Source organism: Monosiga brevicollis, genomic scaffold (genome assembly GCF_000002865.3).
Source record: "Monosiga brevicollis MX1 MONBRscaffold_33 genomic scaffold, whole genome shotgun sequence".
NCBI lineage: Eukaryota > Choanoflagellata > Craspedida > Salpingoecidae > Monosiga > Monosiga brevicollis.
Window position 1 is genome coordinate 211,964 of NW_001865070.1, and position 27,264 is coordinate 239,227.

Below are 27,264 nucleotides of genomic sequence, written 5' to 3' on the forward strand. Positions count from 1 at the left end.
CATGTGCATATATGACTCTTGGCAGGGTGTTCGTCGTGTTTGTTGTCATAAATTGCCTTGACGGTGCTCTCAATTCACATGCCACACACACACACACACACACACACACACACACACACAGAGTTACCACAGGGTCTCAAGACGAGTGCTACTATACCAGACCGAGAATGCCGTCACGAAGAAGCAGACGTTGCGAACAACGGTGCGCTTGAGGTCATCGCTGAAAAAGGTCGGATTTTTGCCCACAAACCAGTCAAAACGACGAAACAGTAGGTGGGGGTCGCGACGCAAAAAATGACCGACAACACGACCCATTTCACTGCAGTTGCGTGTGATTGTTGCAGGGACCAATGCCCGAACACGGGGCCAGACGCCAGGCACCATATCATGATACAATCCGCGGTCAAAGGACCATGGAAAGCCAAAAGCAAAGCAAACAGCACTGAGCAACTCGCCACCCACCAATCCACCACCCACGGCCAGGGCGCCGCGCAACATCGTGCTTGTCCCAGGGAACGGTGCCAGGTCTCGAACAAGTGACATGCTTTCAGGCAGCCACTGTAGCATGCCAAGGCAGATTGCGGAGGTGGAAAGAAGCACCAGCCACTCGGAGGGGTTAGGAGCCATCCACCAACAGTGCTGGGGCCAGAGTGCAATCAATGCGCCGTCTCCACGCGCCCAGCCGAAGAAGCGATCAAATCGAGGATGCCCATCATTCCACCAAGGATGCGTGGCCTTGGCCTTGGGCACCGATAGCAAATCAGCACCGCACCACATGAGACAATAGTCAATATCTTCGCCACCGCCAGTCTTGGGGAACAAGTCGCGAAAGCGCGCAGTTGGTACGCGTTTGCACGCCATGTTGGCGGTAACGGCCCAAGGCATGGTTTGCATGTACGTGGCCGCATCCCAGAAGTAAGTCACGCCGGCAAGACGAATGCCCAAGCAGCGGATGGACTTTGTGGCTGGAAAACAGGTCGGACCAACAAAGCCTGTTTGCTCAGGATGCTCCAAAAAAGCGCGGCAGTAGGCCTCGAGCAGCCCTGCTGACACCTGAACATCGTCATCCAAAAATATAATGTAGTCGGCCGATGACTCCTGCAGACCTCGATTGCGAGCGGCGGCCGCCCCCGTGTTCACGGGTTGCGCACGGATGCGGTAGCGCCAGTCATGCCCAAACTTGGCTTCAAGCGCCTCGAGCTCACGTTGAATCTTTTCACGAGGTTGATCAGCGATGAGGACAAAGCCCACGTCTATCTTCTTGGCCAGCTCCGGGTCGCGAATGTGCTGAGTCAGCAGTGGTACCAAAAACTGGGGATCGACGCGAAAGCTGGCCACCACAATATCCACCAGAACGCGAGGTTGGCGATCCTCACTCGAGACACCCTGTGCCTCCAACCAGGAAAGAACGCGCTGCCGGCCCTCTGTCAAAGGGGCATCAGTCCAGTCGCCACTACGTGTCTTGACATAGCGGGCGTCATCGGATCCACCAATGTCGTTGCTGAGCCGTGCGTCAGCCAGCATCTCGCACGCTTGCCAAGGCCGATAGAGCTGGAAGAGATAAGGGTCACCGTCCTGGTTGATGAAAAAGTCGGGCAAGATCTCGCCCCCAAAAATCTCCATGTGGGTACGGCTAACGACGGGGAATGTGGGAAAGCCTGGGAAGCTCACATCATCAAAGGCCACACAGCCAAACCCGAGGGGCAAGTTCGTGTCACGGGCCATGTCCTCAAACTTGTTCACAATGGCCGTTACCCAGCCGGGGGTGAGGATCCGAACGTCATCGCCCAAGAGTAAGAAGTGAGTCGCACCGAGATCGTAGGCTTGACGAGCCAGGGCCGTCCAGTAGTGACAGATGGCACCCGGGGCGTATTTGGAGAGGGACTGCACAACGACAACACCCTCCATTGGAAGCACCTCATTCAAGCGCCGGCACAGACGCTCACGACCATCGCGATGCAACCCAACTTCCGCATCATCGTCGTCAAGACCCAAAATGATCATGATGTGCTTTGCATGTGGATCTCCGGCCAACGTGCGGCACAAGTGCATGACCCACGTTTCAATGCGGGCCCAGAACTCGCGTGGCTCGGCGCCACGAGAGGTGATGGGAAGCAAGATGGCAAACTTGGTGTGGCTGTCAGTGGCCTCGTGACGCTGTGAGGTAGTCCAGACTTTGAGCAGTGTGGCCTCTTGATCTGTGGCTGCCTGCGCCAACTGGCTGGCCAGTTGTTCATCCATCCAGTTGGCGGTAGCTTGGAGTCCATCTTGAAGAGCGACACTGGGCCTCCAGTCCAGCAGCTTTTGGGCCCGAGCCCCGTCACAGCTCCGACCACGGACGCCCTGTGGGCCAGCGACATCAAAGACCAGCTCGACGTTGCTCTCGATGCCACGAAGCGACAAGCAGAGGTTTGCCAGACCTGCGACGCTAATGACCTCGGACGAGCCAACGTTGACAATCGTGGGGTCGTTGGGCCTCTCTTGGGCGTATTGTCCCAACTTCAAAAGGGCCTGCACGCAATCACTGACGTAGAGGTAGGTGCGAGTTTGCTGGCCATCGCCCCACAACTCCAAGGGCAACGGCAGTGCTGGGTTGGGGGAATCCTTGAGCTGGCGCCACAGCGCCCATGATTTGCGCAGCAGCGCGGCCGGCGCTTTTTCGCGACCACCTTGAAAGGTACCAAAAGGCCCGTACACGTTGTGAAGACGTGCGATTCCCAAGCGCGAGATGCAAGCCTTGAGAATCTCTTCGCCGCGTAGCTTTTCTCGGCCGTATTCGTCTTGGGGTTGAGCTGGATAGGCCTGGTCTTCCTGAAGGCAGATGGCCTCGGGGCTGGCCTGCAAGGTCTCAGGATAGACGCACGCAGAGGACGTATAAACAACGGTGCACTCTGGCATGTGGTGTGCGATGCCGGCCAGATTTGTGGTCATCTTTCCGTTATGCAGAGCAATTGCGGCGTCGTTTTCTTGATCCCCAATGAACCCCATGCCACCTAGAGCAGTCAGATTGATAGCACGGTAACACAAACCAAGACAGTGCAGATGAGATGCCGGTCATGCCGAGGGACGAAGGCAACCAATGAAAACACGAACACACCCATGTCGGCGCCTAGGTGGAAGATAAACTTGGGTTGAATCTGCTTGATCTTTTCGCGCAGGGCCGATTCGTCGGTGGCATCAAGCAGATGAACCGCGACACCCTGGGCGGCCTGATCGCGAAAGGCAGATCGTTGAATATCAATGCACTCAACATGAGCCCCGAGCTCGGCTAGCTCGGCACAGAGGTGGCCGCCGATGAACCCAGCGCCACCAATGACCAAAACCACCTCATCTTTATAGGTAGAAAAACCCATTATGTATGTAGCGGTAAGTTGGCAGGGGGGATGGCAGTACGGATGGCAAGACAAGGTATGCAAAGGAGCAGGGATATGTTCGGGCTAGAGATGTCCGACCGTAAATGCGACTCGCACGCATCCAGACATGATACATGCCTTTGGCCCTCAGGGCAATAGCGGGAGTACGTCAATGCTTCCTTGTGGCATTCTGCTTGTTGTATTGGCAAGGGAATACTCGTCTGTATGTTGTATTGGCAAGGGAATAGGCGTGAGATCGCGCTAGCTTCTTGAGAGGGCGAAGCCTTCTCATGAGCGTATTCGAGCACGTTCTGCAACGAGCTGTCCCCCCGTTTCGTATCGAGAAGCCATCCCCTGCCCCCATCTTGGCCAAAGTTGGCTCGTTTAGGCTGGCATCAGCGCCAACTGCAAAGTCCCGCTGGTTCATCTGACCGTACTGGACACTGTCGATCACCAGCTAGGCAAAACCAGCCTTGAGCTGGGCCAACCTAGCCACCCCTGCACCCTGAGCTACATGCTTTGATTTTTTTTTATCTTCGCTACCTCCCACTCCCTCTGTTCGTGTGATCGTTAGAAAAAAGGTCCCCTCTTCTCATGAGAGCATTCCCATACACCGCGCACTCCTTCCTTCTCGTGGGTTCTTCCCCATCTTCCTCGTTTCTAGACCCCATCCCATGCCACCCGATCCCACACTGAGCTCACGTGCCACATCACATGAGCACTTCAACCTCGCCGCCCTTGCCACTGCTGTGACCACTTTTTTGCCACTCCTCACACCCATGTCGTGAGCCACACCCCCCCTCCTCTCTCTCTCTCGCTCTCCTTTTTTTTTTTTTTTTCTCATGAGCTCACTCTCTCAATTCTCGCGAGCTGAAGACCCATTACTGCGGACATCGCTTCTTGAAAGAACAACGTCCACGTCAGCTGACAGCCTCAATATTAGAGGATGAAGTTCATGGTCTCTAATTTTAAGCCAAATCATCTGACAAGCGAAACGGTTTTTTTTTTCTCTCTCTCTTTTTTTTTTTTTTTGTTTCCGAGTGTGTGAAGGCTGCTTGCTCGATCCGACCGCTTGGAAGCTACATTCACATCAACGCTGCCATGGCCGATGAGGATCTGGAGACTGCTGCCGTGTTGCCGAGGGGCTTACAGGGGGAGCAGCCCACGCCGACCACACCATTGGCCCAGCTGACCGGAAGCGTCAGCAGCTTCTTTCCCTCAACTCCTGGCATGACGCCCTCGTACCAACAACCAGCCGTGCACCCGCCCCCTGCCGCTGCTGCTAGCAGTGCTCTCCAAGGCCCTGGCCTGATAGGTGCTCCGGTGTCGGCTACGCGTCGACGAACCTCTGATAGCCTACCAACAACGCCTCGTATTTTAACGCGATCCCATCTCACTCAACAAACCTTGAACAGCTACAATGCCATGTACTCACCAGGTATGTCGGGGCCTGAAGTTGTTCCTTCTGGCTCAGACTGCAGCTGTCTCACATTGGCAACTGTCAAAACTAAATAGTGGCGGGCATGTCGCCGTTGGCGAGCCGACGTGGAGTGCCACCACCAAACTTCTCCCCCTCCCAGTTGTTTAGCTACAATGCTACTGCGCTCCCGCCATCCTTCCTGGAGCGGCAATCCTACCAATCCCCCTCACCGTATGTACACGACAAAAATGGGTGCATAGCCCAAACAAGCAGAATGACACCTTTTTCCATCCCAGCATCCCCATTCTTTGGGCCTCGCCGTCCTTTTCCTCATTTTTTTTTGTTTCGGCGACAGATTCCGCGGCCGCTCTCGGGTAGCAAGCTTGCGCAAGGAACAACGCGCAGGCGGACCTGCTCCTGTCGCTCATGAACCTGCACTTGACCCTTCCACCCTCGTGCCGCCGTCCTCACCTGGCGCCACGACAGCTTTGCCTGGCACGAGCTCGGTGGCCGTCGCCAGCGGTGGCCGGACGGTGAGCCCTGGTCGACCCCGCTGTTCTCCACGACTGCCTTGTCTTTCTCCACTGCATCCTCACCTGCTCTTCCATGGTCTCTCCAACTGCGTGCGGAACATTAGTGTAATTGCAAGAACAGCAAGTGCTTGAAATTGTATTGCGAGTGCTTCGCCAATGGCGAATACTGCGGCCCCAATTGCAACTGTGTGTCCTGCGGCAATCGCGAGGCCACAGAAACACTTCGCAAGCAAGCCATCGAGGTGACCTTGGCCAAAAATCCAGATGCCTTTCGTCCCAAGTTTGGTGCCAATAAGGTATGGGCGGCTCATATCCCAAACCTTTATCCCAGGCCTTGCTGTTGAGGATTTATGTCCCTCTCGCTATGATGCACCTCCTTAATGCCATCTTAAGTGACGCAGCGTGAGCAAGAGCAAACCTTCAAGGTCTCTTGCCCATGCCAAGCGTTGCCAGTGCCCCTGGAAACTCATTGGCATTTTGCTTGATTTGACCCTATTAGAGTCGACAAAGCGCTGCGCCCAGCGCGCATGTCAAAGGATGTCGCTGTGCACGTTCCAAGTGCATCAAACGCTATTGTGAATGCTTCCAGGTAGCTTTTGTTTTTCTTCTTCCTTCCTTCCTTCCTTCCTTCCTTCCTTCCTTCCTTCCTTCCTTCCCTCCCTCCTTCCTTCCTTCCCCGGCTTAATTTGTAGCCACAAGTCATGCGTGCCGCGTGTGCTCGTTGGTTCTGCGAATGCTCTCTAGGCGGGTATACCGTGCACCTCGGCGTGCCAGTGCCGAGACTGCCACAACCGTGGCGACTCGTGCGCTAGCCACGGCAGTGCTGCAACCACAGCCTCAACAGCTGCGCCGAACAGCAGTACGAGTGGACCATCTGGTGCAGGACCACCTGCGGCTACTCCGACCAGTGCCACCCCTGGAACCACCGTAGCTGAGCTTGCGCCACCGCCACCGTTGGCAAAGGACGTGCAGCTGCACCACCGTGGCGTCATCCAACTCCTCAGCGCCAAAAACATTGGCCTTCTAGCCCGCAACATGCTTGAGCGGCTCTTAGAGCATCGCGACCAGCCGGACCAAGGCCACACGGAAGTTCTTTCGTAGGTCCTTGCCCTAATCTATTCGCCTTGGACTGAGCCCCCTGCTTCCTACCCGACTGCCCACCTGATGATGAACTGCACGATGCATCATGATCTCAGATTGACGCGACAAGGTCTCACAACGGTAATGGAGTGTATGACTAAAACGGATCAAGAGGCTTTGCCGACCAGTTTTGTGGCGAGCGGCGCTCCAGGTTCGATGACAAGCAAGAAGGAGCACTTCTCCGGCCGTCAACCTATTGAAGCTTTTGTTTTGAGCCTCACTATCTCTCGCCCCTCCGTAGGTGCCAAACGTGTCAAACGCTGAGATGCAAGCTTAGTGCTAACCCCTGGTCACCCACATGCACGCACACCTTCCGCACTCTCTGAGGCCAAGTCAATCCAGCTCTCGAATGAGGTGTCAGCTCAAGGAGGACACAAGATGGAAGCAACTTCAAATTATTCTCGGAGATTGCATTCTGGTTTGCGGAGAAGCCATCAGCTGAGCTGAGGCGCGCAATTGATGAATCAACACAGCACACGGCGTCCAAATTGGATGCCGCTTGTCACTCTCCATGCACAAGATGCCACTTGCGACCCAAACTCCGGGGCAGGCTGAGATGGCAGGAAGATGATGATGCGAAGCTCTGCTTCTGATCGAGTTGTTGGTCTCGTTTCACCCTCCCATCTCCTCTGTGCGTGAATGGAAGAACCGGCATAAAGCCTACTTGAGCCACAGCTTGAGACGAAGGGCATCCTGGCCACCTAGGTAGTAGCGGTTTAAAAACTTGTCTCGGACAAAACCTAGGGATTCGTAAAGGCGAATGGCACCGCTGTTTACAATTTCCGTCTCCAGCACAATCTATCAACGGGAGGGGGAGGGGGAGGGGTCCAGTGTCAGTGCAGCGACTCGCTGGCAACACGGGGAAGGGCCTGAAGAAACGAATGGGGCATGTGTTGAGCCACATGATCTGTTAAACCGGGCAGACCGACCTCATCAGCTTCCATGTTTCGCATTGTCTCCAGGGCTTGCCGCGTCAGGGCAGAGCCTGCCCATTTGATATGGGTGATGTAGGGACGTGGGACAACACCAGAATGAGCTTGTTCACCACGAAAACGGCGCACGGCGCTCGAAGCCAAAGCATGAGACCCACCTATGCCCCGCTTGCGATAGTCCTTGTCCACGGCAAGCATGCCAATGTAGCCACGCAAGGTCCCGCTTTTGTGGTGGGTTAAGCGACAGATGACGACACCAACCATGCGATCACCATCATAGGCCTACATGGATATGAGGGAAGGCAGGAAGAGCAAGGCCAGGCGGGGAAAAAAAGTCAAACGACCGTTTGCAAGCGCATGTGGCCGATGCCGATCAGACTCAAGCTCATGCGGCACAGCGAGTCTCTACCAAATGGCAAAGCTGGGGCCAGTTGCGAATGAAATAGAGGTAAGTAAAGGCACTGTAGGGCTCTGACAGATCGTGCTCAATGAGCTCGGTCAGCCGTCCGAGCTCAGCCTCATCAGCAAAGGGCCGGTACTCGATTGTCCCTGCCATCCTGCTGTTGCTGTTATCGGTCATCGATAAATCTACACCACACATGCGGACGGATAGCCAACCAAGACCGGGTCAGTGGAGGGCGTCCGGCTTGACACGACACCTATCAAACCCTGCCACCCCTGCGTGCCGCAGCAGCACCTTGATACCTCCTCACCGAGCTGTTCTGCCGCCGTGCGACTCGACTGCATACTACCTCTTTAAACTAAACATGATACCCTCTACTTTTGTGTACTTTCTCACTCACACACACACACACACACACACATACGCAAAACCCACATAAAGTCGTCGAATCAGAGAGAGAGAGAGGGAGAGAGAGAGAGAGGCAAAAGCAAGCACCACACATACGTATCATGGGCCAAGGTGGATATAGTGGAACCCCACCACACCCGACATACGCGTCCTTTTTGTTGTCCGCTTGGACAAGTCGTGACCCTATCAACCGGGATACGGCAGCGTCATTCGGGTGGGACGTGAGGCTGAAGCCAGCTGGAGATACGCGGGGTCGTTGTTGACGTTGTGGCCGTGCCTGTGTTCATACCATTGAACTAAACACGGGCTTCCCATCACACCACAGACACGTCCAGCGCATCTATAGCCGGTGTTGGGCTCTGGTGTATTTTACTTGATCTGCTGGCAAGTCGAGTTCGTCGTCGGTCGGTTGAACCGGCCCGTCGTCGGCTCAGACAGACTCGCGCGCATTGCTTTCCTTGATGCAGGCCACAAAGGTCTTGCACGAAGTCGTTGTGCACGCACAATAATCACAAGACACGGATTAGGCGAGATTAGGTCAGGGTGAGACTGCCGCGTATCGGGGTGGTGTCGTGCACGCCTTGCGCACGCCAGATACCTGCCTCGGTGTGATCGCCATCCCAGATCAATATCATGGCGAGTCGCAGGCCCGCAACCATGGTTGAAGGGAACGAGTACGAGGCCGCACCACAGGTGCGTGCACAGCACCACTCAACCTACGTTCGGCATGGCCTCACGGCCCAGGATCAGAAAATCTACGAGCCAATGCAAGACATGCAGACCCCCGAAAGCTCACAACAGTTGAGTTCCCTCCAAGATGTAGCTACCAATGACCAGGGCCCTGAACTTCCTCCCTGCGTCATCCTCTCCAACGTCACGGGTTATGCCGCCTTTCTCAATGGCACTTATCACCGCCTCGTCAATTGCTCTTTCGACAAGCGGTGAGTCCCCCCGGCTACACCTGACCTCGGTACAAACACTTGCCAACCGTACAGTTTTCGCAGAGTCACATCTCATATCGCGGTCGTGGGCCATGGCAACCATGGCAGTGCGGTCTATCGACTCCAGGGAACGGTGCCTCACAGTGCAACCGCAGCCCCCAGCGACTTCCTTTACTTGTACTACAAGCATCGCCAGGCTGCTTGGGCCATTGGCTTGAAAATCGGGTCCTCGGGTGTGCTTGCCTATCGCAAGACCGAAGCTTTGGACCCCGTCGTGGGTGACTCCCATTGGATGCTCTCCGATGTGGACGGAAAGTTTAGGCGCGAAACCCAGGTGACACTTGTGGCCGCTAATGGCCTTACTATCACGGGCTCGCCCGAAGAGCTCAACTGTGCCTCTGCAACCGCGATGCCCATGGGCTGTCTCCCAATGGACGTTTCGCGAGGCCGTTCTGAGCGTCTTTTGAAACGTGCCATGGATGAAGGCGCGAGTCCCGGTACGGATTCTGCGCCTGCACCGGCTTTGTCCCTCTGCCAGCCGACGCCCTGTGAACCACGTGGCTTGCATGAGGAGCACCAACAGACTAATATGTCAACCAACTGCCAACGCTCGACCTGCACCCGCCTCCCTCTGATAGGAAGCTACGTCATCCGTGCCTCAACCAGCACTCCCAACGCGTACATTCTCAGCGCCATTGATGAGCAACGGCATATCGTTCACGTGCGCATCGACGAGAAGAACGGTTTTCATCTGGGTCAATGGAGTGCGCCGACTGTTCCAGAGTTGATTGACTGCATGCAGGGACGCGTCTTTCTCACGGCCAGCGGCGAGCGCGTGCCGCCCCTTAAGAAACAGCTGATGCCCGCAGATTTTGGCATGTAAGCCCTACTTTTAGGTCGTCGCAGGGAGACGCTATGCCTTGATGTCAACGGAGTGCTTCTTGGTCTCCCTGACCTCCTCGGCATGTTTGTCCCTCCTCGGCTAGCTCATTCAGCGTAAGCGAAGAGACCTAAAAGACATCCTCATGTTGCTATGAAAAAAATCCGGATATGAAAAAGGCTGCGCCGAACACCAAAAATTCAAACCAAAGTCAATTAATATAAACTCGTCAACTTCAAGCCTCTCGTGGCTTCGTCTGTGCCAAAAAATGTGTAATGTGAGCGTGTGTGGGCGCGCGGGGACAGCAAGGCATGCCATGGTATCATCAGAGCGAGTGTCATACATGAAATATTTTTTCCAGTCACAAAAAAAAAAACAAGAGGGGCTCGGGTGGGGCGCTGATGGTGCTTCGTTGGGAAGCTAACCATTCAGCGACATGGCATCGTGCGAACCGACTCATCCCACCGCGGCGTATACAAATATCTTCATCGGAAACAAACACACCGTTGAGAAGAAAACATGAACCGCGGGGCTAAGCTTGCTTTTGCAACACCAACAACGCTGTGAGTTGGTCTGAATCAAGGCGGGCATCAGCTTGAACGTTAATGTCGTACGAAAAATCGTGAAAAGACAACAGTTGCAGCGCCGGCACGGCCTGTAAGGTGGCCAACAGCTGTTCCAGATCGTAGGTTCGCATCTGCCAATGGCAATGAAAGCGCCGCCCCTGATACTTGGACAAGGCTGGAGGTATGGGCGGGGCCTCGGGTGAAGTGTCTGCCTTCACTTCAATAAACGTATCGACCTCTTCTCGACGCGTCACCGGGCAGGGTGGAGATGAAAGAATCTTCGCATCGATGCAAAGACCCTCACGTAGCTCGCGCCAGCGCTCACGTTCGCCCTGCTCAGCGTAGTACTCGTAGTCAACCAAGTGCATGCCAATAATGTACAGCCCGCCCGGTCGCAGCGCTGCTGCCACTAGCTCCAAGTGCCGCACAGCTTCATCCTCGGTCAAAAGATACTTGAAGGAGGAGACCATGCAGTGCGCCACGTCGTACTCGGCGTTTCCCATCTCATCTTTGGCCATATCTCCCAGCTGGAGCTGTCCGGTCAGTCCATGTTGGGTGAGCCGCTCACGACAAAACTCCAATGCCGTGGCACTGGCATCGACTCCGGCTACGTGGTGACCATGCTCAGCCAGCGCCAGCATGAGACGGCCCGTACCGCAGCCCGGCTCCAGAATGTCGTAAGGCCCCTGCACGCGGCTTGTGCAGAAGAGGGCCGCCGCGCCCTCAATAAACGCCGCCTCCTTGGCTGTGTCGGTCTGAAAAATGACATCATACAAGAGCAAGTGCTCACGTAGCCAATCAAAGTCTTCAAATGTCTCCGGCTCTGCCACCGAGCTCACCTCGCTCTCTGCCTCGCTCTCCTCCCCTTGCACCCCTTCAAGCACACCAACCCCTCTACCCCCCTCATCAACTCCAACCTCCTCCCCCGCCCCCTCCTCCCCCATCTCCCCCCTCATGGTTGCGACGAAAGGATCCAAATCCTAAAATGACGAATACAGTGACCATATCTAATTATCCAACAATAAAGTGTGATTAATGTGTTACTATCGCATGTCAAGCGCAGGGCCACGAGGCCGCTGACTCTATTTTGCAGCTCGCAACTTGTGTGTGCGTGTCGGCGTACGGACGTGCGTGCGTGCGGAGATCTGGCAGTCGGGTTTGGGGTCTTGTTGAGAGGCTCTGGGTTTTTGGGACAGGCTTTGAACCTGGTTTTTTGAACCAAGGTTACAATGGCGGCTGGCAAAGCCAAGAAGATGGCCAGGAGCCCGAATAGCAAAGCTAAGCAGGCCAAGCCAGCTCAGTCGAGCTCGGCGACCGAGCAGCGACCTGACCAGAATGAGGAGCTGGCCTTGGATGAAGTTTTGGCCTTGGGTGGCACGCAGGTAGGCTTACACCCAGTCGTCTGCGCTTTCCTGCCTCGGTGACCTCACCCCACGACCCCCTTGTGCGCTTTGGCAACCTTTTCTTCCTTCTGGTCCTTCACTTTGCTACCCTTGCCTCTCTCTGCCTCTCTCTCTCTCTCTCTCTCTCCTCCTCCTCCTCCTCCTCTCCTCCTCGTTTCTCCCTCGACATAGGAGGATTATGACTGGCTGTTGCAGGCTGGCTCAGCAGGCTCTGCTAGTGCAACCAACAATGACCAGTCGTTCGACGCAAGCGAGGTGCGCCCCGACGGTGGTGTCTAGGATCCGGCCAGCCAAGCACTCCAGCCTAGATGCTGATTCTTTGGCTTTAGGGGGGAAGGTTCCTCCCTTCGGCAATCGCGCTCACCCCCTTTTTTTCCCTATTTTCTATACATGATTGCTGCTCAGGTCCAGAGCTTTTGGAAGAATCTCGGCTTTGATAAGCTGAAACCCCAAGACAGTGCTTTGCCCGACGCAGTTGCCGAGGCTGAAGATGAGGTCCAAGATGCTGCTATGGACTCCGATGAAGAGGATGAGGAGGACGATGAGGGTGACGCGGAGGACGAGCAAGAAGTCGGAACTGCAACGCGCAAGGGTGATAACCCAGAGCACGCTGCGCTGCGTGCAGGGCTCAATCAACTCTTGGCCAAGGGCCTCGCAGGCGCGGACGGCGACGATGAGGAGGAAGATGAAGAGGACGATGAAGCCTTGGATTTGGTGCTCAAGGAGGAGGAAGCTCCAGCTCCCGCCGTAGCCACCCATCTCCAACGCGATGACGCTATGGAGGCCAAGTACGGCAGCATTAAGCTGCTGCAGCCTCCCGCTCGCAAGGGTCTTATCATCGACGGTATTGAGGCGTGGCACGCCATTCTCGACAAGTCGGGCGCAGACGCACCTGATGCCTTGCTGCAAACCACCAGCTCTACTACCTTCATCCCACCCCACATTCTCAAAGAGATTCTGGCGTATGCTCAGACTATCATGAATATGGAATCAGCCACAGCCGAAGCTCGTAAGCCGCCGTACCCCTTGCCGCATCGCAAACCTTGACAGGAGCATAGCGCAGTTGCATTCGTGGACTGCGCTTTCAACTCTCACCCCTTGCATCATGACTTGTCATGCACGTTGCCGATGGGGCACAGGCGAGGGCATGAAGCGCAACTCTGACTTGTCGTGGTTGAAGGAGGTCATGACATCGGGTACGCTTGCCGATCGTCAAGCCGCGCTGGTGACCCGCATCCAAGAGGACCCCGTGCACCACGTTCGCGAGTTGGACACGCTCATGGGCATGCTTGCCAAAAAGTCTCGACGCGAGGCTCTGTCCGCTGCTGGTACGCCTAGCTAAGCTCTTAAACATGTTGGTCGCCATGTCGCGCGCTTGCCGCGATGCTGTGAAGAGGCCTCACTCTTTGTCATGTACACCATGCACCTTATTATTTCACAAAAAAAAAAAAAAAAAAAAAAAAATAGATTCGCTTTACGAGGCTTTCACGACAGCGCTACTTATTCCAAACCGCAAGCTGGTGGCTGCCGATCGCCGCCCCTGGTTTCAGCTGCTTGAACGCGGTCTGGGCTCGGGCAAGAGCTCGGGCAAGGGTGTGGACCGCATCGTACTCCTGTGGTTTTTTGAGGACCTCATCAAGCGCAAGTATTTGACCTTTGTTCAGCGCCTCCAAGATCTGGTCAACGACTCTCAGCTGCCCATCCGTAGCAAGATTCTGGGCATGATCTTTGATCTCTTGCGCACGCACAGCGAGCAGGAGAAGGTATGCGCCATCCGCCCCACCCACGTGTTTGAACACAGTCTTACTCGAAAGGAGTGTCCATTCACGCCTGGTAGTTTGCCCACCTTGCTCACCCAGTCGTTTCTGTTCCTCTGTTGTTTTGGGCGTGCTGCTCTGCTCAGATTTTGCTCACCAGCTTGGTCTCCAAGTTGCAAGACGCCGAGCGCAAACTGGCCTCAAAGGCGGGCCATTTTCTGCACTTGCTCATGCAACAATACCCGCTCATGAAATCTATCGTGGCTCGGGAAGTCAAGGCTGTCCTGTTCAAGCCCAGCACAAAAGTTCGTGGCCAGTACTATGCCATGAACGTGCTTAATCAGATCGAGTTGAGCCGCAAGCATGATCAAAGCCTTGCCAACGAGCTCTTGGATATTTACTTCACATTTTTCAAGGTCTGTTTCATGCTGAATGTGGGGTCACCGACGCCCCAACCTTTGTTTTCTCCAGTCTTCTCTCTTGTTACTCTTTCACTCTACACCTCACCGTACCCTTGCTGGTTGCTGTCATATACCAGGAGCGCTTTGCTAAACACGCCACCGGTAGCGATGACGAGGAAGATGACCATAGTCGGCTTTTGGCAGCCCTGCTCACGGGCATCAATCGCGCCTACCCCTTCGGCAACCTGGACGCTGAGGTTTGTCACTCCCTCCACGCCCCAGTTGACCCATCGGATCACCTTCACTTGTCCACCCACTTGGCCTGGCGACACAATCCCCTCACCTCCGGCCGCTCAACAGAAAATTCAATTCTATGCAGACGACCTCTTCCGCATGTGCCACGTGGGCTCCTTCAACTGCAGCATCCAGGCCCTCAACCTGCTCTTCCAATTTATGGACTCACACCAAGCTGTGTCGGACCGTTTCTACCGTACACTTTATGCAACCCTACTCGATACGCGCTTGCCCAAGAGTTCGAAAAAGGCCATGTACCTCAATCTGCTCTTTCGCGCGCTCAAAAATGACCCCATGGTCTCACGGTACGTGGCTCTGCATGAAGAACAAACATTTTAGGTCTTTTTGAGGCAACAGCGGAGACTCACCGTGTGGCTGGTTCTTTTTTGCTCGTTCAGACTCAAGGCGTTTGTCAAACGTTTGATGCAAACGGCCATGACTATGAATGCCGCATTCATGTCCTCGGCGCTGGTCATCTTTGCTGCGGTACGCATCGAACCTGGCCGTTATTCTACCATGGAAGGAGGGTGGTAGTTGTTTGATTGTTTTTTTGTTGTTGTTTTTTCTGTGTGTGAGTGTATGTGTGTATGTGTGTTTTGCTTTGTTTTGTTCGGTTTTCTTGACCTCAGACTGGCCGCTCTGTCTTCCCTATTTGGCCCACATTGTGCTTTTGACGGGGCTCTTTCTTGACTCACGCCCGGTTTTGGGCCACGTGCAGCTTGTCAAGGAAAAGCCATCGCTCCGCACCTTGTTGGAAGCGGAAGTCGACGATGATAGCGATGATGAACGACTTGGCGACCGGTTGTCGGATGATGACACCCAAACCGTCGTATCCAGCACGACTGCCGTCAACGGTGACGAGGGGCAGCAAGAAGAAGCAGAAGAAGAAGAAGAAGAAGAAGAAGAAGAAGAAGGACCCGAAAGCAACGCCGCTTTTCCTCACAGCAATTTTGTGGCCCCAGAGCAACGGCAGACCCTTCGCCGACAGTCAGGTTTGTGTACCCGCTCTGTTTTCGGACACGATGTGCACTCTTGTCACCTCTTCGTGTGCTCACAAGTAGCCATATTCGGACCTCACTCACATCTCACACCGTCGTGTCCTAACAGGCTATGACCCTCTCAAGCGTGAACCCTTGTATGCCGGTGCTGAACTCTCGTCTCTCTGGGAGCTCGCCTTGGTACGCATCAGATATACAAAGTCACCTGTTTCCAACTGCAGTGCAGCTCACGTGCGACTTGGAAAATTGTGGCTGCTCGCCCGTCCATAGGCGCAAAACCACTTTCATCCGACCGTCACCGCTTTTGCTGATAAGACTCTGCGTGGCCTAAAACTCGACTACAACGGCGACCCACTTCAGGACATGACCTTGATCAAGTCAGTGTCACCTATCAACCCCGTGCGGGGGTTGCGACTTGCAGCATGTTGGTTGGGTTGACAGGATGTGCAATGGCTGATTGCGCACGCGGGTCTTTTTGTCTTTCCCACTTGATAGATTCTTGGATCGCTTTGTCAACAAACAGCCTAAGAAGGTCAAGGATGGCCGCAACGTGTCGATTATGCAGCCGCTGAGTGCTCTTGACAAGCAACAGGGCCAAAAGTTGATCAAGGCCGAGGAACTCCTTCAGAAATCCTTGAATGAGGTTGCCCCCGAGGACAGATTTCTTTATCAGTACGTCCCGATTATTCTTTCATGTCAGTTGGCCAAGGCATCACATCCTGCCTCACCGTTTGCGCCATCCATAGCTTTTATCAGATGAAGGGCGTGCACGGACGCGCCAAGCGCAGCAAGGGACCAATGGATGAGTTTTTGCTCGACGCCCTGGAGCCCGAAGAGCGAGATTTTGCTGCGTATGTCTCTTCATGGCTGCACCACGCGACGGCCGCGTGTATCCCCTTGATCCTCAAGGATTTATTTTTTTTTTTTTCCGTTGCCATTCTTCTCATATCTCTGTCTGTCTGGATGCACGTAGCGCTTTCGGTGTCAAGGGCACTGGTGAGGATGAGGAGGAGGATGAAGACTTTGATGACATCGACGATGATGACGAGAACGAGAATGACGATGAGGAGGAAGCAGAGGATGAGTTCTCTCGTGCGAAGAGTATGCCCGAGTCCGCTGCGTTGGACCTTGACGCATACCGAGCAGCGCAGAAGGAACAAGGCGCTGATGCCAGTGATGACGAGTATCTCTACGACTACGACGATTTGCCAGGGCTCGATGATGACGGTGTGTTGATTGATTAGGCTTGACGCCAGATCTCACTGCTTCATCTTGGTCCCATTCCCATTGATTCCCTCTTGCGATTTCAACGACTCTTTTTCTTGACTTTTCTTTCTCTTTTTCTTTCTCTCTTTTTTATTATTATTTTAGGCCTAGTCGAGGACCCTGTGGAAGGTGCTGAGGATGAGGCCGATGATGATGCTTTGGAGGCGCAGATGGAAGCTGACCTCTTGCGTGAATTTGATGACGACAGTGATTTGGATGACGATGATGATGCCTTTGGTGATGACGACGATGAAGACGATGGTGGAGCCGCAGAGGGTTCGTCAGGAGCATCCATGTTTGCCTCGGCAGATGAGTTTGCTCAGCTCTTGGAAGACGACGATCGAGGCCAGCTGGCACAGGAGCGTGTACAAAAATTGCGCGAGCAAGTGCTCGGTAGTCGTGCGCGCCGCGGCAAACGCCCCGGAGGAGGAAGTGCCGGTGGCAGTGGTGGTAGCGCTGGTCACGGCCGTGCCAAGCGTAGCGCCAACTCCAAGGCATCGGGGGGTGGTAAGCGGGCTAAGCGTGGCGGTCGCAAATAGGCCCAAGCGACATCTTGTTTGTCTGGCCAGGCAGAGGCTACCATTTCCTTCAGTTGTGTGTGCATTGGGGCTGGAGGCCTGCAGCAGCGCTGCAAGGCGATTCCGCACCTCCAATGACGTCGACACCCTATTCTTTGCGTGTCGCATGAAGAGACTATGACGTTGCCGTGCGTTTCTTCCCCGACCCCGTTGCAGTCGTTTGATAATTGACATGGTGCGTTGTTGTCCAAGCTTTTGCTTCCTGTTTGTTTCTCTACTGCAGCCATCTGTCGCCTTTGCTCAAAGGAAAATCGATGACCATGCAAAATGATGTGATGCGATGATGATGGTGATTTAACGGCTTCTGATATTCAAAAAAAATACAAACGCATCATCATGACCTATCGATTTGCAAATTGATCCTACTTGCGCCTGAACGAGGTACGAAGCAGCTACACGCAGCGCCACACTACTGGCGAGTTGAGCCATGCCGCTGCAGCCATGCTTCACACTTTTGGCGCGTGCTCTCTTTATCGGTCTCGGCGGCGGCGCGCTCCACCCGCTTGACTTGATTGACGCGATCTGCACACTTGATGGCCGTCTTGAATGCCTCCCGCAGCTGACCAATGTCGATCAAGGCCGTAATCTTGGCCTCGGCATTGAGCATTTGGCTGATGTAGGTCTGCGCGACATGGCTTTCTGAGGCTCCCATGAAGATCTGATAACACCGCGACAGGATGGCGTCCCAAACAACCTCATTGTCGCGCACGCCTGCCCCTTCCATACTGCGGAGAAGATCGTTCAATCGCACATTCTGTGCGTATTCCCATAGAGACGCGATGCGATCAAGGGCCACATGAGATTAACTGAACCGACACTTCCACTACACTCCCTTCACTCCCTTCACGCTCCGCCTCGAAGCAACCCCGAGCCTTGCGCCCCTGACCAGTTGCAACGACAACGCCGGAATCTACCGGCAACAGACAGACACAACATGCAACCCACCTCGTGCAAACGAGCCAGCTCGGCGCAGGCGGCCTCGTAAACTTGGTGCGCGTCGAGCTTCCCCAATTCAATGAGGCGATAAACACGGGCAAACGCTTGCTCCATGTCATCGCCGCGTACCAGCAACAGGACACACGCTTGCTGGAGCTCAGACGAGCTGTTTCCAAAGACGGATGGCGCCCTGATTACCTGGGCGCCAGATTCCTCACATAAATTCATCAACTGTTCCTGTAACTGCGTCTTAAACAAACAGTCGTGCAGGTCAGCCTCTCGGTGTCGAAAATGATCACCTCGAAAGCGTCGGTCCGCACGGCGACTTCGTTCCCGTTCCAGCGCCTGTTCAAAGCACTGCTGCGCTTTCTTTATCATGTCCAGGCGGTCTTTTCGGCGCACAGACTGCGAGGCCGTCGAGCCACCAGCACCAGCAGAGGCCACTTCGGCACTTGGGCCAATGGCCAGGTCGATATAGGTCAGAGCTGCGCCAACCAAATCCCCCAAGAATTGCTGCACACGCAAAAGTGTGTGATTGCACCCTTGCTTGCGCAGAAAGATGCAGCACGCCGTCAGGTAGCCCTTCCAGTCGTCCATGTAAGGATCGGTAGCTTCGAGTGCAGGAAATAGGCGGTCCTCGGCCACACCACGATGCAGGCATGGCATAAATACGCGGCTTACAAAAACCTCCTGGTCCACCTTGAGATCCATTGTCTTGCTCACCGCCAGCTCAATCATGTCGTGGCGGATCAAGAAGCTTAAAAGTCGATCGTGCGTCGAGTATGTCTCTAGATAGTAAAGCGCTTCAAAAAAGCGCTCGCTATCCAACGTTGACGCCATGCTCACTTTGCCCGTGCGCAACGCGTTGACGGCATACTTGTCGTCGCGCGCCAGGCGTTGGGCCCGCTCGCGGGGCCGGAGAGCCTTGAGCTCTAGCAGTTGGTGGTGCAGAAAGGCAATGTCGTCCAATGAAGGCGTTGGCGTCGCCTCAATAGCCTTGACAATGGCAGAAATCCAAGTGTCTGAGTGGCTGGGCGATTTGAAGGCCTTTGCAAATTTGTCTCGGGCAGCTTCGAACGACCGCGAGCGCAAGTGTGATAAACCCCACGACGCCCACACGTGAACTTGATCCAGCTACGCGCCATCAAAAACGACCATACGCCAAAGGCAAGCAGGGATGAGAATAGTTCAGAGCAAAGGCGAAAATTTCATGGTGCTAGCTGTACCCACAAATAGTCGACCAAGGTCCTTCCTTTCTGCCCTGACTCCGCCACTCTTACCACATAAACACACACACACACACACACACACACACACACACACACACACACACACACACACACACACACACACACACACACACACACACACACACACACACAACTGCCTTGACGACTGTCTGGTCCTTGCGAGGAAACATAGTGCTGACCTGACAGCGCGTCGAGACCTCGAGGGCCAGTTCGTATTGGTTGCCTTCGCACAGCCGATCTCGCAGCTTCTTCGCGCGATCGGTGCGAGAGAGCTCGCGCAGCGACATAAGACTCTGACGCCCCTGTGGATGGCGACACAAGGCTTCCAGTAGATCACAGTAGCCTTTGTATGCCTCACACATTTGTACGTGGCGCGAGTCTCCAGCTTCAGCAAAGTGAATTTTGGCGTGCAACAGAAGTCGCTCAATGCTATTGATGACCACAAAGGGGTCAACGTCGGCGTCGCTAAGGTGGCTCGACAAGTCGCTGCTCATGCTCAGGCACCAGTGGGCAGCCTGCAATGGGTCGGGCATCAGGGCAATCATGCTCAGAGCTAGTGACGAATTCGGGGCGTCCTCAAAGTGAAAGTTTTGACGAAGAATGGCGTGACTTTGGATATCATGGGCCACAAGCGCACGATATGCGTTGGTGTTCGACCATGAGTCCCGATCAGCGCGGTCGGCCCCCTCCATAATGCCTTGAGACGGTGTGTGAGCTGACGTGAGCTCCAATGCCTTGCGGGCATACAAGGCCGGGAGCGTGGCGTGCAAGGCAGCGGCGTCTGCGGCTGCACTGTTGGTGCCGTCTGTGGCTGCAACAGTAGGCAAACCGTACACGTTGGTCAGTGGCCGGGCATGATGACTACGGCCTGTTGAGGAACGAGAACGCGTCTGGCCCTGGCCAAGATCTTCAGGTGTGAGATATTCGGTCCCATCCAATTTGAGAATGGCCGTTTGCTTGTTTGTGGGCAGGCTAGCCAGGCAATGCGCTGCGGCATCCACATTGGCGTGCATCAAAAGATCCTCGATGATGCGGCTTGGATTGTAAGAGAAAGGCATCAGCGCCGTCCGCAGGTCGTCTGGTAGTCGCTGCAACATGTCAATACCATCCGCTTTTGACCGGTAGCGCTCAACCTCATTCGGCGTCAACGATTGCGCGTGCTCCAGCAGAAATGACAAAAGAAAGCGCTCGCCGCTGCTCTGCGTTACGGCCACACCGGCCGAAGCCTGGGCTCCAAGTTCATCTTCACCGTGCAGCAAGACCAAGCGCTTGCAGATGCCCAAGGCATCACCAAGGGGAAGTTGGTCCAAAATACGTTGTGCTGCGTAAATGGCATTCGTTTTCATCAGGAGCGCCACGTAGTTGGTATCGATGTCTGTCTCTTCCAGCCCATGAAAACGGGCCCATGAGCGGGCCAAATCAAAAGCCTGTGCCCAAACCAGTGCCCGCACGACCTGGTCAGGTTGCTGCCGCGTGGCATCGTACACAGCTTGCCAAGTTTCGAATTTGTCTGACGCTTCTTGCTTGACACGCATGCAAATCATCACGTCCTCGATCACGCGATCCAACTCGCGCCGAGTACGATCAAAGGCCGGGGCAGGGTGGTGCGGGTCATTGGCCGTGACCGCGGAGCCATCTTGTTGGGCCCCGAGAGCCTCCGCTTCAGACTGGGACCGGGAATCTGGTGCTGGCTGCTCCGCTGCCACTGCTTTCGACTCGTCACTGACGGGCGAGTTATTTTGACTCGAGGCCGAGGGCACTGATGCATGTCGGTCCATCTGATAGCGTGCAGTTTTGAGGAAGGAAATAACCAAGCTATCGCTCACTGTCCGAAAGGTTTCTAGCGCATGTTGGGCGGCCAGCAGTCCGCTCGAGAAACACCTGCAGCTCACGCAACAAACCAATAAAATTCAAGTGTGAGGTGCCTTAACAGCAATTCAGACAAAAACGAGACCCAACGGCTTCGATGCCCAAGCGTCCACGACTCCGGCCGAGGATGCGGGGCAGAAAGAGGAAAAGGGGTGGATGCGATAAAAAAAAAAGGCAAGTGGGGTAAACATTCACTACGACGCACCCTAGAAGATGCAGGCGACTTACCCTAGAAGATGCAGGCGACTTAAATCATTGGTACTCTTGCGGTAGGCACGAGCCACGACAGCATCGTCCAGTGGGGCACAAAGCAGTACGCCCTCAGCAACCAACATGACGGCAAGGTGCTCGTCGCTGCTCTGCACCATGCGCTCCACCAGGCGATGAGAGAGAAAGCGGCGCTCGGGAGTATCTTCATGCGTGAGGAGGATGACCAAGTGCTCATGCGTGAAAGGCTTGCGCAAATGCTTGCGCGCCAAACGTAGTTTGGCGTATCGCAATTCCAGCCAGTGATGCAAGGGCATAAGCCCCACCAGCGCGGGTGATTGCAGATAAGCATCATAGGCCTCAATCAAATGATCTCCATCCTGGTATTCATCAATGTCCTTGACGAAGAGGCGCAACACTAACGCCAGGGCCGGATGAACCTCGCCTACCAAAGCCAAGGACTGCTCAATGATGGTGCGATCGATAGGGAAGTTGACGTCATCGGCATCGTGCGTCGTCTGGCCCGCCAGCTCGCGCAAAACGCGCGTGTGAAGTGCTTGGTCCAGCCCAAGCTCAGCACCGGCGAAATCTTTGGCATCAAGGTCTTGTGGAGGTATAACCGTCATGCCCGGTAGCAGTAAACTATCTTCCAGCTCTAGGGTGGGCTGCACGCCGTCATCCGTCAACAGTCGATGCTGGCGACAGCCCGCTGGCAGGTGTTGGCGACAATACTCGGCCAGTGGGGCAATGTCGGTTTGAGCATCCAGATCATCGACATCGGTTGCGTCCAAGAGATGCCGTGCATGCTCCAGCAGAAAGTGAGGCAGAATCAAACGCCGGCGCCCTTTGGCTTTGACGCTGCGCCGCAAGAATGAGGAGCGCGCTGTCAGCAAAACGTCTGTCATGGTGTTGGACTGCAACGGCACGGGGGCGGGTGAAGCCAGGTGACCCTGCCAAAGACTAAACACCAAATTGCGGGGCAAGCGCTCTGTACGCAGATAATCTGGCCCGGTACTGGTCCCCGCACCCAAGAGCAGTTGCTCCAGTTGCAACAAGGATACGACATGCTTTGACCCGAGTTCATACTGGACCTTGGCACTCCACTGATCTCGCACTGCCCAGCCCTCCGGGGGTCCGAGCAACAGGCAAGCGTGCAGACGTAGCAAATTGTAAATGTTCACAAGAACGCAGACCTTGTCGTTGGGATCCAGGAGAGCGAGGTCAACTTGACGCAGGAGTGCGGTGCGTTGATGAAGGCGTTGAAAGGCTGCCGTTGTGCTGATTTGCTGACAGAAGCTGCGACTGAACAGCAGCGCTGAGGTCATGCCCTGGGCTCCAACGTGGGGGCGCACCAAGAATAAGAACTCTTCCAACAGCTCATAGACAACGTCAATCTTATCTTGATTGGTATCGTTGCGTCCAGAATCTGAGACGGGACCGACATTGGCCGCTGGGACGGTCGTCGCCGCCGTCGCTGTCGCCGTGGTGGTTTGAGTCACTGCCGCCGTCGCATCTGCGGCGTTTAGAATCGTGGCCCTGGTTGAAGTTACGAGGGGTGGTGGTCGTAGGCTCGGGGCTGCGCCAGCAGCGGTGGTGGTGAGAGGAATGGCCACGCACAACGCTTTTTGAATGAGGCAAGGCACGGGTAAATCCACGGCGCGAGCTACAATCGCAGCCTCGCTCACGAGGTCGGCATTGCCGCTGCAAAACATCTGCAGCAAAAGTCGCGCAGGACTGATTGAAAGCAGTCGGATTGTGTCTGGATTCTCGGGTGTCAAACTGTTCAGAGCGTTGGCCTGGGAAATGAAGGCATTGACAAACGAGTGGGGTGTCAGGGCCGCGTACTGGACACGCAGCTCCTCAAGAGCTGAAGTGATGCCACGTTCATCGTCAACGTTGCGCTCAAGCGGGCCCATGAGAGAGACCTGATCTTCGCTGATTTGTCGAGCTTCGGCCGTAGCTTCGGCAGTGGTGTCCAGAGCAACCAGTGCATCCTGACGGGCAATCTGACATTGATCGGTCAGTCCACGACGAGTGCGATTGGCGCTGGCGTCGAGCGGTGCAGGTTGGCTCCGTAACAGCTGAACAACGGGCATCTTTCCGGCACTAAAAATTTCCATGAGTTGAGCCACAATCCATTTGCTGTGGGCAGGAACTTCGGTTGAGCTCTCACTGATGACACTGGCACGCTTGAGAAGCGTGTGACAGGCGTCGGCAGTCATGGCAGCGGTAGCAGCCAGGTCTAAACAGATAGTCACGGCCACGTCGGAGGTCACCTCACGTAAAAGGTCACTCAGGTCGCTCTCAAAAGAAGCACCACGTCCCAGGCGACTGGCAATGTGCTCAATGGGCTCACCCAAGCGCGCATCCTGTTCAAGGGCCCCACTCAAGGCATACTGGCCTACGACCTTGAGTGCGTCTGCAAAGCGGTGCTGGCGAATGCATGAGGCGGCAATGGCCTCCGGCATACTCAGCACCTGCTCCGCAGGGCGTCGCGCAAAGGCTTCGCGGCTCTGAAGCAGTTCAAAGCGCCAATTATACTCGCGCAACTGCTGTTCGAGGTCATTGCGTCGCCGGACGTAGTTGTCGGCAGACACTGAAAGAGCTAGGGTAGCGTGCCACTGATCGTATGAGACGGGCAAGGCCGTCGCAGCAGCCAGCAGCATGGGACAGAGGTCCTCCATCACGAGGGCGGAGATGAGAAAGGGCGAGGCAGAATCATGGCTGTCTGTTTCTGGCGGCGCACCCTGGGGCAAATGCGCTCGCTGAAGGAAAAGAAGAGCATATAGTTGCTCCAAGACTTCAAGTTTGAGAGGAGTGTCTTCCATGTCGCCCAACAAATCATGTAGGCGGCTCAAGGCTGCCGAGATAATGACGTGTTGCCAATCCGAGTCGTGCTTGATGTGGGGGGGTGGTGAGCGCCAACCGGCACCAACCAAAACGGCGTAAAGAGCGTGGCGCACCACCGACACGGCGCGAAATATGGCCACGTCTTGGTCACGGCGCGCTTGGCCGGCCTTATTTGCTACGGGACGCTGACGCAGCTGTGCCAGAAGCTTGTCATCGCGCACATGATCCCAGACCAAGAGCTGGGCACAGTGCTCGAGGTCGCGAAAGCCCAGAACTGCATCGACATCGGCAAGCAGGCTGGACTGTATCCGGGTTAGAAGTTGGGTGGGGGCTTTACTAGCCGGGGCTGCCCCGTGTTCGAGCGCACGGCGCCGTTCCGCTAGAAGAAAACCAACAAACTCAACCTGATGCTGAAGGGCCGTCAAAAAGGTGTGCAATGCTACCCCGTCCTCTGTGCTGGTTGGAGTCCACATGCTAAGCACTCCGCGCATGGCTGCCAGGTCATGTTTACCCAGTGGTGGCAGGGCATCCAGGCAATGGAGCGCAGCTACCGGCAGCACGTCGCGCAAATGGTGCGTGGCTAGAATGGCGGCAAAGTCATCGGCCTGCATGCCAGACGCTGCAGCACGCAGTGCGTGTAAAAGAGCATCAAACCAGGAGCGCTCTTGATAGCGAGTGACAGCCATGATTTGCTCGCGAAGCACGGGCTGAGTAAACCACTGCAAGGTCTGCTCAGGCGTCAACTGCTGAGTTGCTTTGGCTAGACGGGTCAAGAACAGCCCCTGCCACTTTTTAAGCAAAAAAGCGTTGTGGTGGCTGAGGCAGGCCATGTAGACCTGATCCACAAGCACAGCTTGAGCTTGCTCGGGTTGATCGATCCAGGCTTGAATGATGGTATTGGCAACATGTGAGAGAAAGGTGTGCAGAGCGTTGACCATAGAATCATCAGTGTCCGTGTCTGTGGCTTCGACCAAGGCCAAGCGACGAACGCTCTGCTCTGGTGTGCTGGCCAGTTGGGCGTCAAGTGCATTCAACTGAGCCGTCAGAAGCCGGGTGCGTAGGGCTTCCTCCCCGCGCGTTGCCGTTTCCTGAATCAACAGCGGTCCGGCTATGGCAGTAGCGACCAAGCTAGCGAGCTCAAAATTACGGTTGAAGAGGTCACAGAGCTCGTTCTTGGCCTGTGTTGCTAACGGCTTCTTTTCGGCTTTGTCGGTTCCGTGTAAGTGGCGCCAATACTGCTCTACCTCCTGTCGTGCAGCCCAAATTTTTAAATGTGCATGAGGAACAGTCAAAGATCAGTTGCTCCGAGCATGCAGAGTGAGCGCAACGCATTGCAAGACCTGAACAGCTTGGGTCGACATGAGCGTGGCCATTTCTTGCAACAGCATGGCAAAGCGCAAATGCGGGGTGACACCCTCATCGACGGGTTCCTAATATAAGGCAAGGCGCAGGTGAGCATGGAGGAGATACCACGGCGGGCCGGGATCAGCGCCTGCCCAGGGAAAACGAGCCCAGTAGACCTACTTTTGTGCCGGCCAGAAGCTGAAGACCCAGCCATTGCAAATGGGGCAAAGATTTGACGCCTTGTGGTCGAAACAAGCTGTATTCATATTCACGGTGAGAGTCGAATGCAAGATGAGCCTGGGTGGTCTGAGACCCGGTTTGTCGACACGAGGAGTGATACATGACGGAAGAGGAAGGGGAGAAGAAGGATTCAGATCAAAAAGTGCGCACCATGCAATCGCATCGGGCTGCGCAATCAATCGCAAGAGTTGGTCGCGACCCAGCGCAGGATCATGGCGCAAAAGCTGCCGGGCAGCCTCAATGAACTGCAAGCCATCGCCAACACGTAAGTAATTGATGGCAAGTTGCAAGAGGTACGCTGCAGGTTGTCGAATGGAAGTATAGGGGGCATAGTGGGCCTCATAGGCTGCGGGGACTGCCATGGTTCTGGGCTGCAATCGATCGATTGCTCAGCGTTGCCCGACTAAGAACAAGCACTGCATGCCTAGTATCACAACGCGAAGTATTGTTGCGCAGGTGAGGGGGCATAGTCTTTGTGAGAGAGAGAGAAAAAAAAAGAGTAAAGGAGCAGAAAAAACCACTGTAGTTGCAATCCTTTCAACACACCATTGCTCGGTCAACAGGGGCACTGCCGTGTCATTGATCCCAAGTTCACTGCCGCCCACCCCTCCCATCCAGAGGAAAGCAAAGAACAGCCCGATGGTCGCTTCTCTCTCTGTACATCAAAATAAAATGCAGCCAAGACATCAGGATGATCCGTGTCGTGCCAAAGCGCGCTGGCAGTCACACAAATGCCATGCGGTGGCAAGCAAAAGCACATCCATTCATGCCGGCACGTAGGCTGCACGGTGAGACACAAATCAAGCGGCGCTGCCCTTACCGCTCGCACTGAGGCGCAAACAGCTCCAGAAAAAGAAAATCAACTGGTCACGCTGTGTGTCTGGTTCATATAGACACATGTTCACAACAGTTGTGCTTCTCGTCTGTTTGTCAGCAGGTCCCCGCGCCAAAATTCAAAAAGATCCTCCACAAGAAGAGAGAGAGAGAAAATTTGAAAATTTTTATCTCTCACCTGGATGAGCAGTTGAGGCTCCCCCCCTCGCCTAGTCATTTTGCCCACCAACGAACGCCTGCAGCATCAATACTGCACTTTGAATCTTTCAATTGCTGTGCTGGTGCTGGTGCTGGTGCTTGATGGTGCCTACCTCTGACTGATCTGACCCTTGAGAACTCAATCAAACAGGGTGACTGCCGTGTGGTGTAGTGACTAATTTTATTAAACACTCTGCCCTCAGTAAACGTCCGCGTCGTGACGCCATATGATTGTTTGTTGTTTTATGCCCTCTTCTTCCGTA

General features: G+C 55.0%; 7 protein-coding genes across 7 annotated transcripts; 3 read left to right on the forward strand and 4 right to left on the reverse strand.

Annotated features, from left to right (window-relative positions):
• Window positions 1–62: 62 nt before the first annotated feature.
• On the reverse strand, window positions 63–3,353 carry MONBRDRAFT_38874 (uncharacterized protein; the record flags this gene model as incomplete). Its single annotated transcript, XM_001749771.1, has 2 exons — window positions 63–2,993; window positions 3,098–3,353. The coding sequence occupies 2 exons, from the start codon at window positions 3,351–3,353 to the stop codon at window positions 124–126; spliced, it is 3,126 nt and encodes a 1,041-aa protein (XP_001749823.1). The 3' UTR covers window positions 63–123.
• A 1,101-nt stretch (window positions 3,354–4,454) lies between these two features.
• On the forward strand, window positions 4,455–6,407 carry MONBRDRAFT_29304 (uncharacterized protein; the record flags this gene model as incomplete). The annotated part of the gene is made up of 6 exons (XM_001749720.1): window positions 4,455–4,791; window positions 4,869–5,004; window positions 5,129–5,306; window positions 5,411–5,602; window positions 5,806–5,895; window positions 6,051–6,407. The coding sequence occupies 6 exons, from the start codon at window positions 4,455–4,457 to the stop codon at window positions 6,405–6,407; spliced, it is 1,290 nt and encodes a 429-aa protein (XP_001749772.1).
• Window positions 6,408–7,106: 699 nt separating this feature from the next.
• MONBRDRAFT_29305 (uncharacterized protein) lies at window positions 7,107–7,979 on the reverse strand (the record flags this gene model as incomplete). The annotated part of the gene is made up of 4 exons (XM_001749772.1): window positions 7,107–7,244; window positions 7,376–7,431; window positions 7,537–7,660; window positions 7,788–7,979. The coding sequence occupies 4 exons, from the start codon at window positions 7,977–7,979 to the stop codon at window positions 7,107–7,109; spliced, it is 510 nt and encodes a 169-aa protein (XP_001749824.1).
• Window positions 7,980–8,846: 867 nt separating this feature from the next.
• Window positions 8,847–10,013, forward strand: MONBRDRAFT_11932 (uncharacterized protein; the record flags this gene model as incomplete). Its single annotated transcript, XM_001749721.1, has 2 exons — window positions 8,847–9,130; window positions 9,185–10,013. The coding sequence occupies 2 exons, from the start codon at window positions 8,847–8,849 to the stop codon at window positions 10,011–10,013; spliced, it is 1,113 nt and encodes a 370-aa protein (XP_001749773.1).
• A 233-nt stretch (window positions 10,014–10,246) lies between these two features.
• MONBRDRAFT_38875 (uncharacterized protein) lies at window positions 10,247–11,532 on the reverse strand (the record flags this gene model as incomplete). The annotated part of the gene is made up of 2 exons (XM_001749773.1): window positions 10,247–10,266; window positions 10,354–11,532. The coding sequence occupies one exon, from the start codon at window positions 11,530–11,532 to the stop codon at window positions 10,543–10,545; it is 990 nt and encodes a 329-aa protein (XP_001749825.1). The 3' UTR covers window positions 10,247–10,266; window positions 10,354–10,542.
• Window positions 11,533–11,805: 273 nt separating this feature from the next.
• Window positions 11,806–17,234, forward strand: MONBRDRAFT_29308 (uncharacterized protein; the record flags this gene model as incomplete). The annotated part of the gene is made up of 16 exons (XM_001749722.1): window positions 11,806–11,958; window positions 12,151–12,234; window positions 12,385–12,988; window positions 13,119–13,307; window positions 13,447–13,742; window positions 13,883–14,152; window positions 14,275–14,394; window positions 14,498–14,736; window positions 14,830–14,917; window positions 15,150–15,423; window positions 15,539–15,609; window positions 15,700–15,806; window positions 15,925–16,101; window positions 16,176–16,280; window positions 16,403–16,656; window positions 16,801–17,234. 16 exons carry the CDS (start codon window positions 11,806–11,808, stop codon window positions 17,232–17,234), a joined length of 3,465 nt encoding a protein of 1,154 aa, XP_001749774.1.
• Window positions 17,235–18,058: 824 nt separating this feature from the next.
• Window positions 18,059–26,331, reverse strand: MONBRDRAFT_29309 (uncharacterized protein; the record flags this gene model as incomplete). Its single annotated transcript, XM_001749774.1, has 7 exons — window positions 18,059–18,154; window positions 18,219–19,239; window positions 19,490–21,340; window positions 21,557–25,632; window positions 25,726–25,815; window positions 25,910–25,985; window positions 26,120–26,331. 7 exons carry the CDS (start codon window positions 26,329–26,331, stop codon window positions 18,059–18,061), a joined length of 7,422 nt encoding a protein of 2,473 aa, XP_001749826.1.
• Window positions 26,332–27,264: the final 933 nt, after the last annotated feature.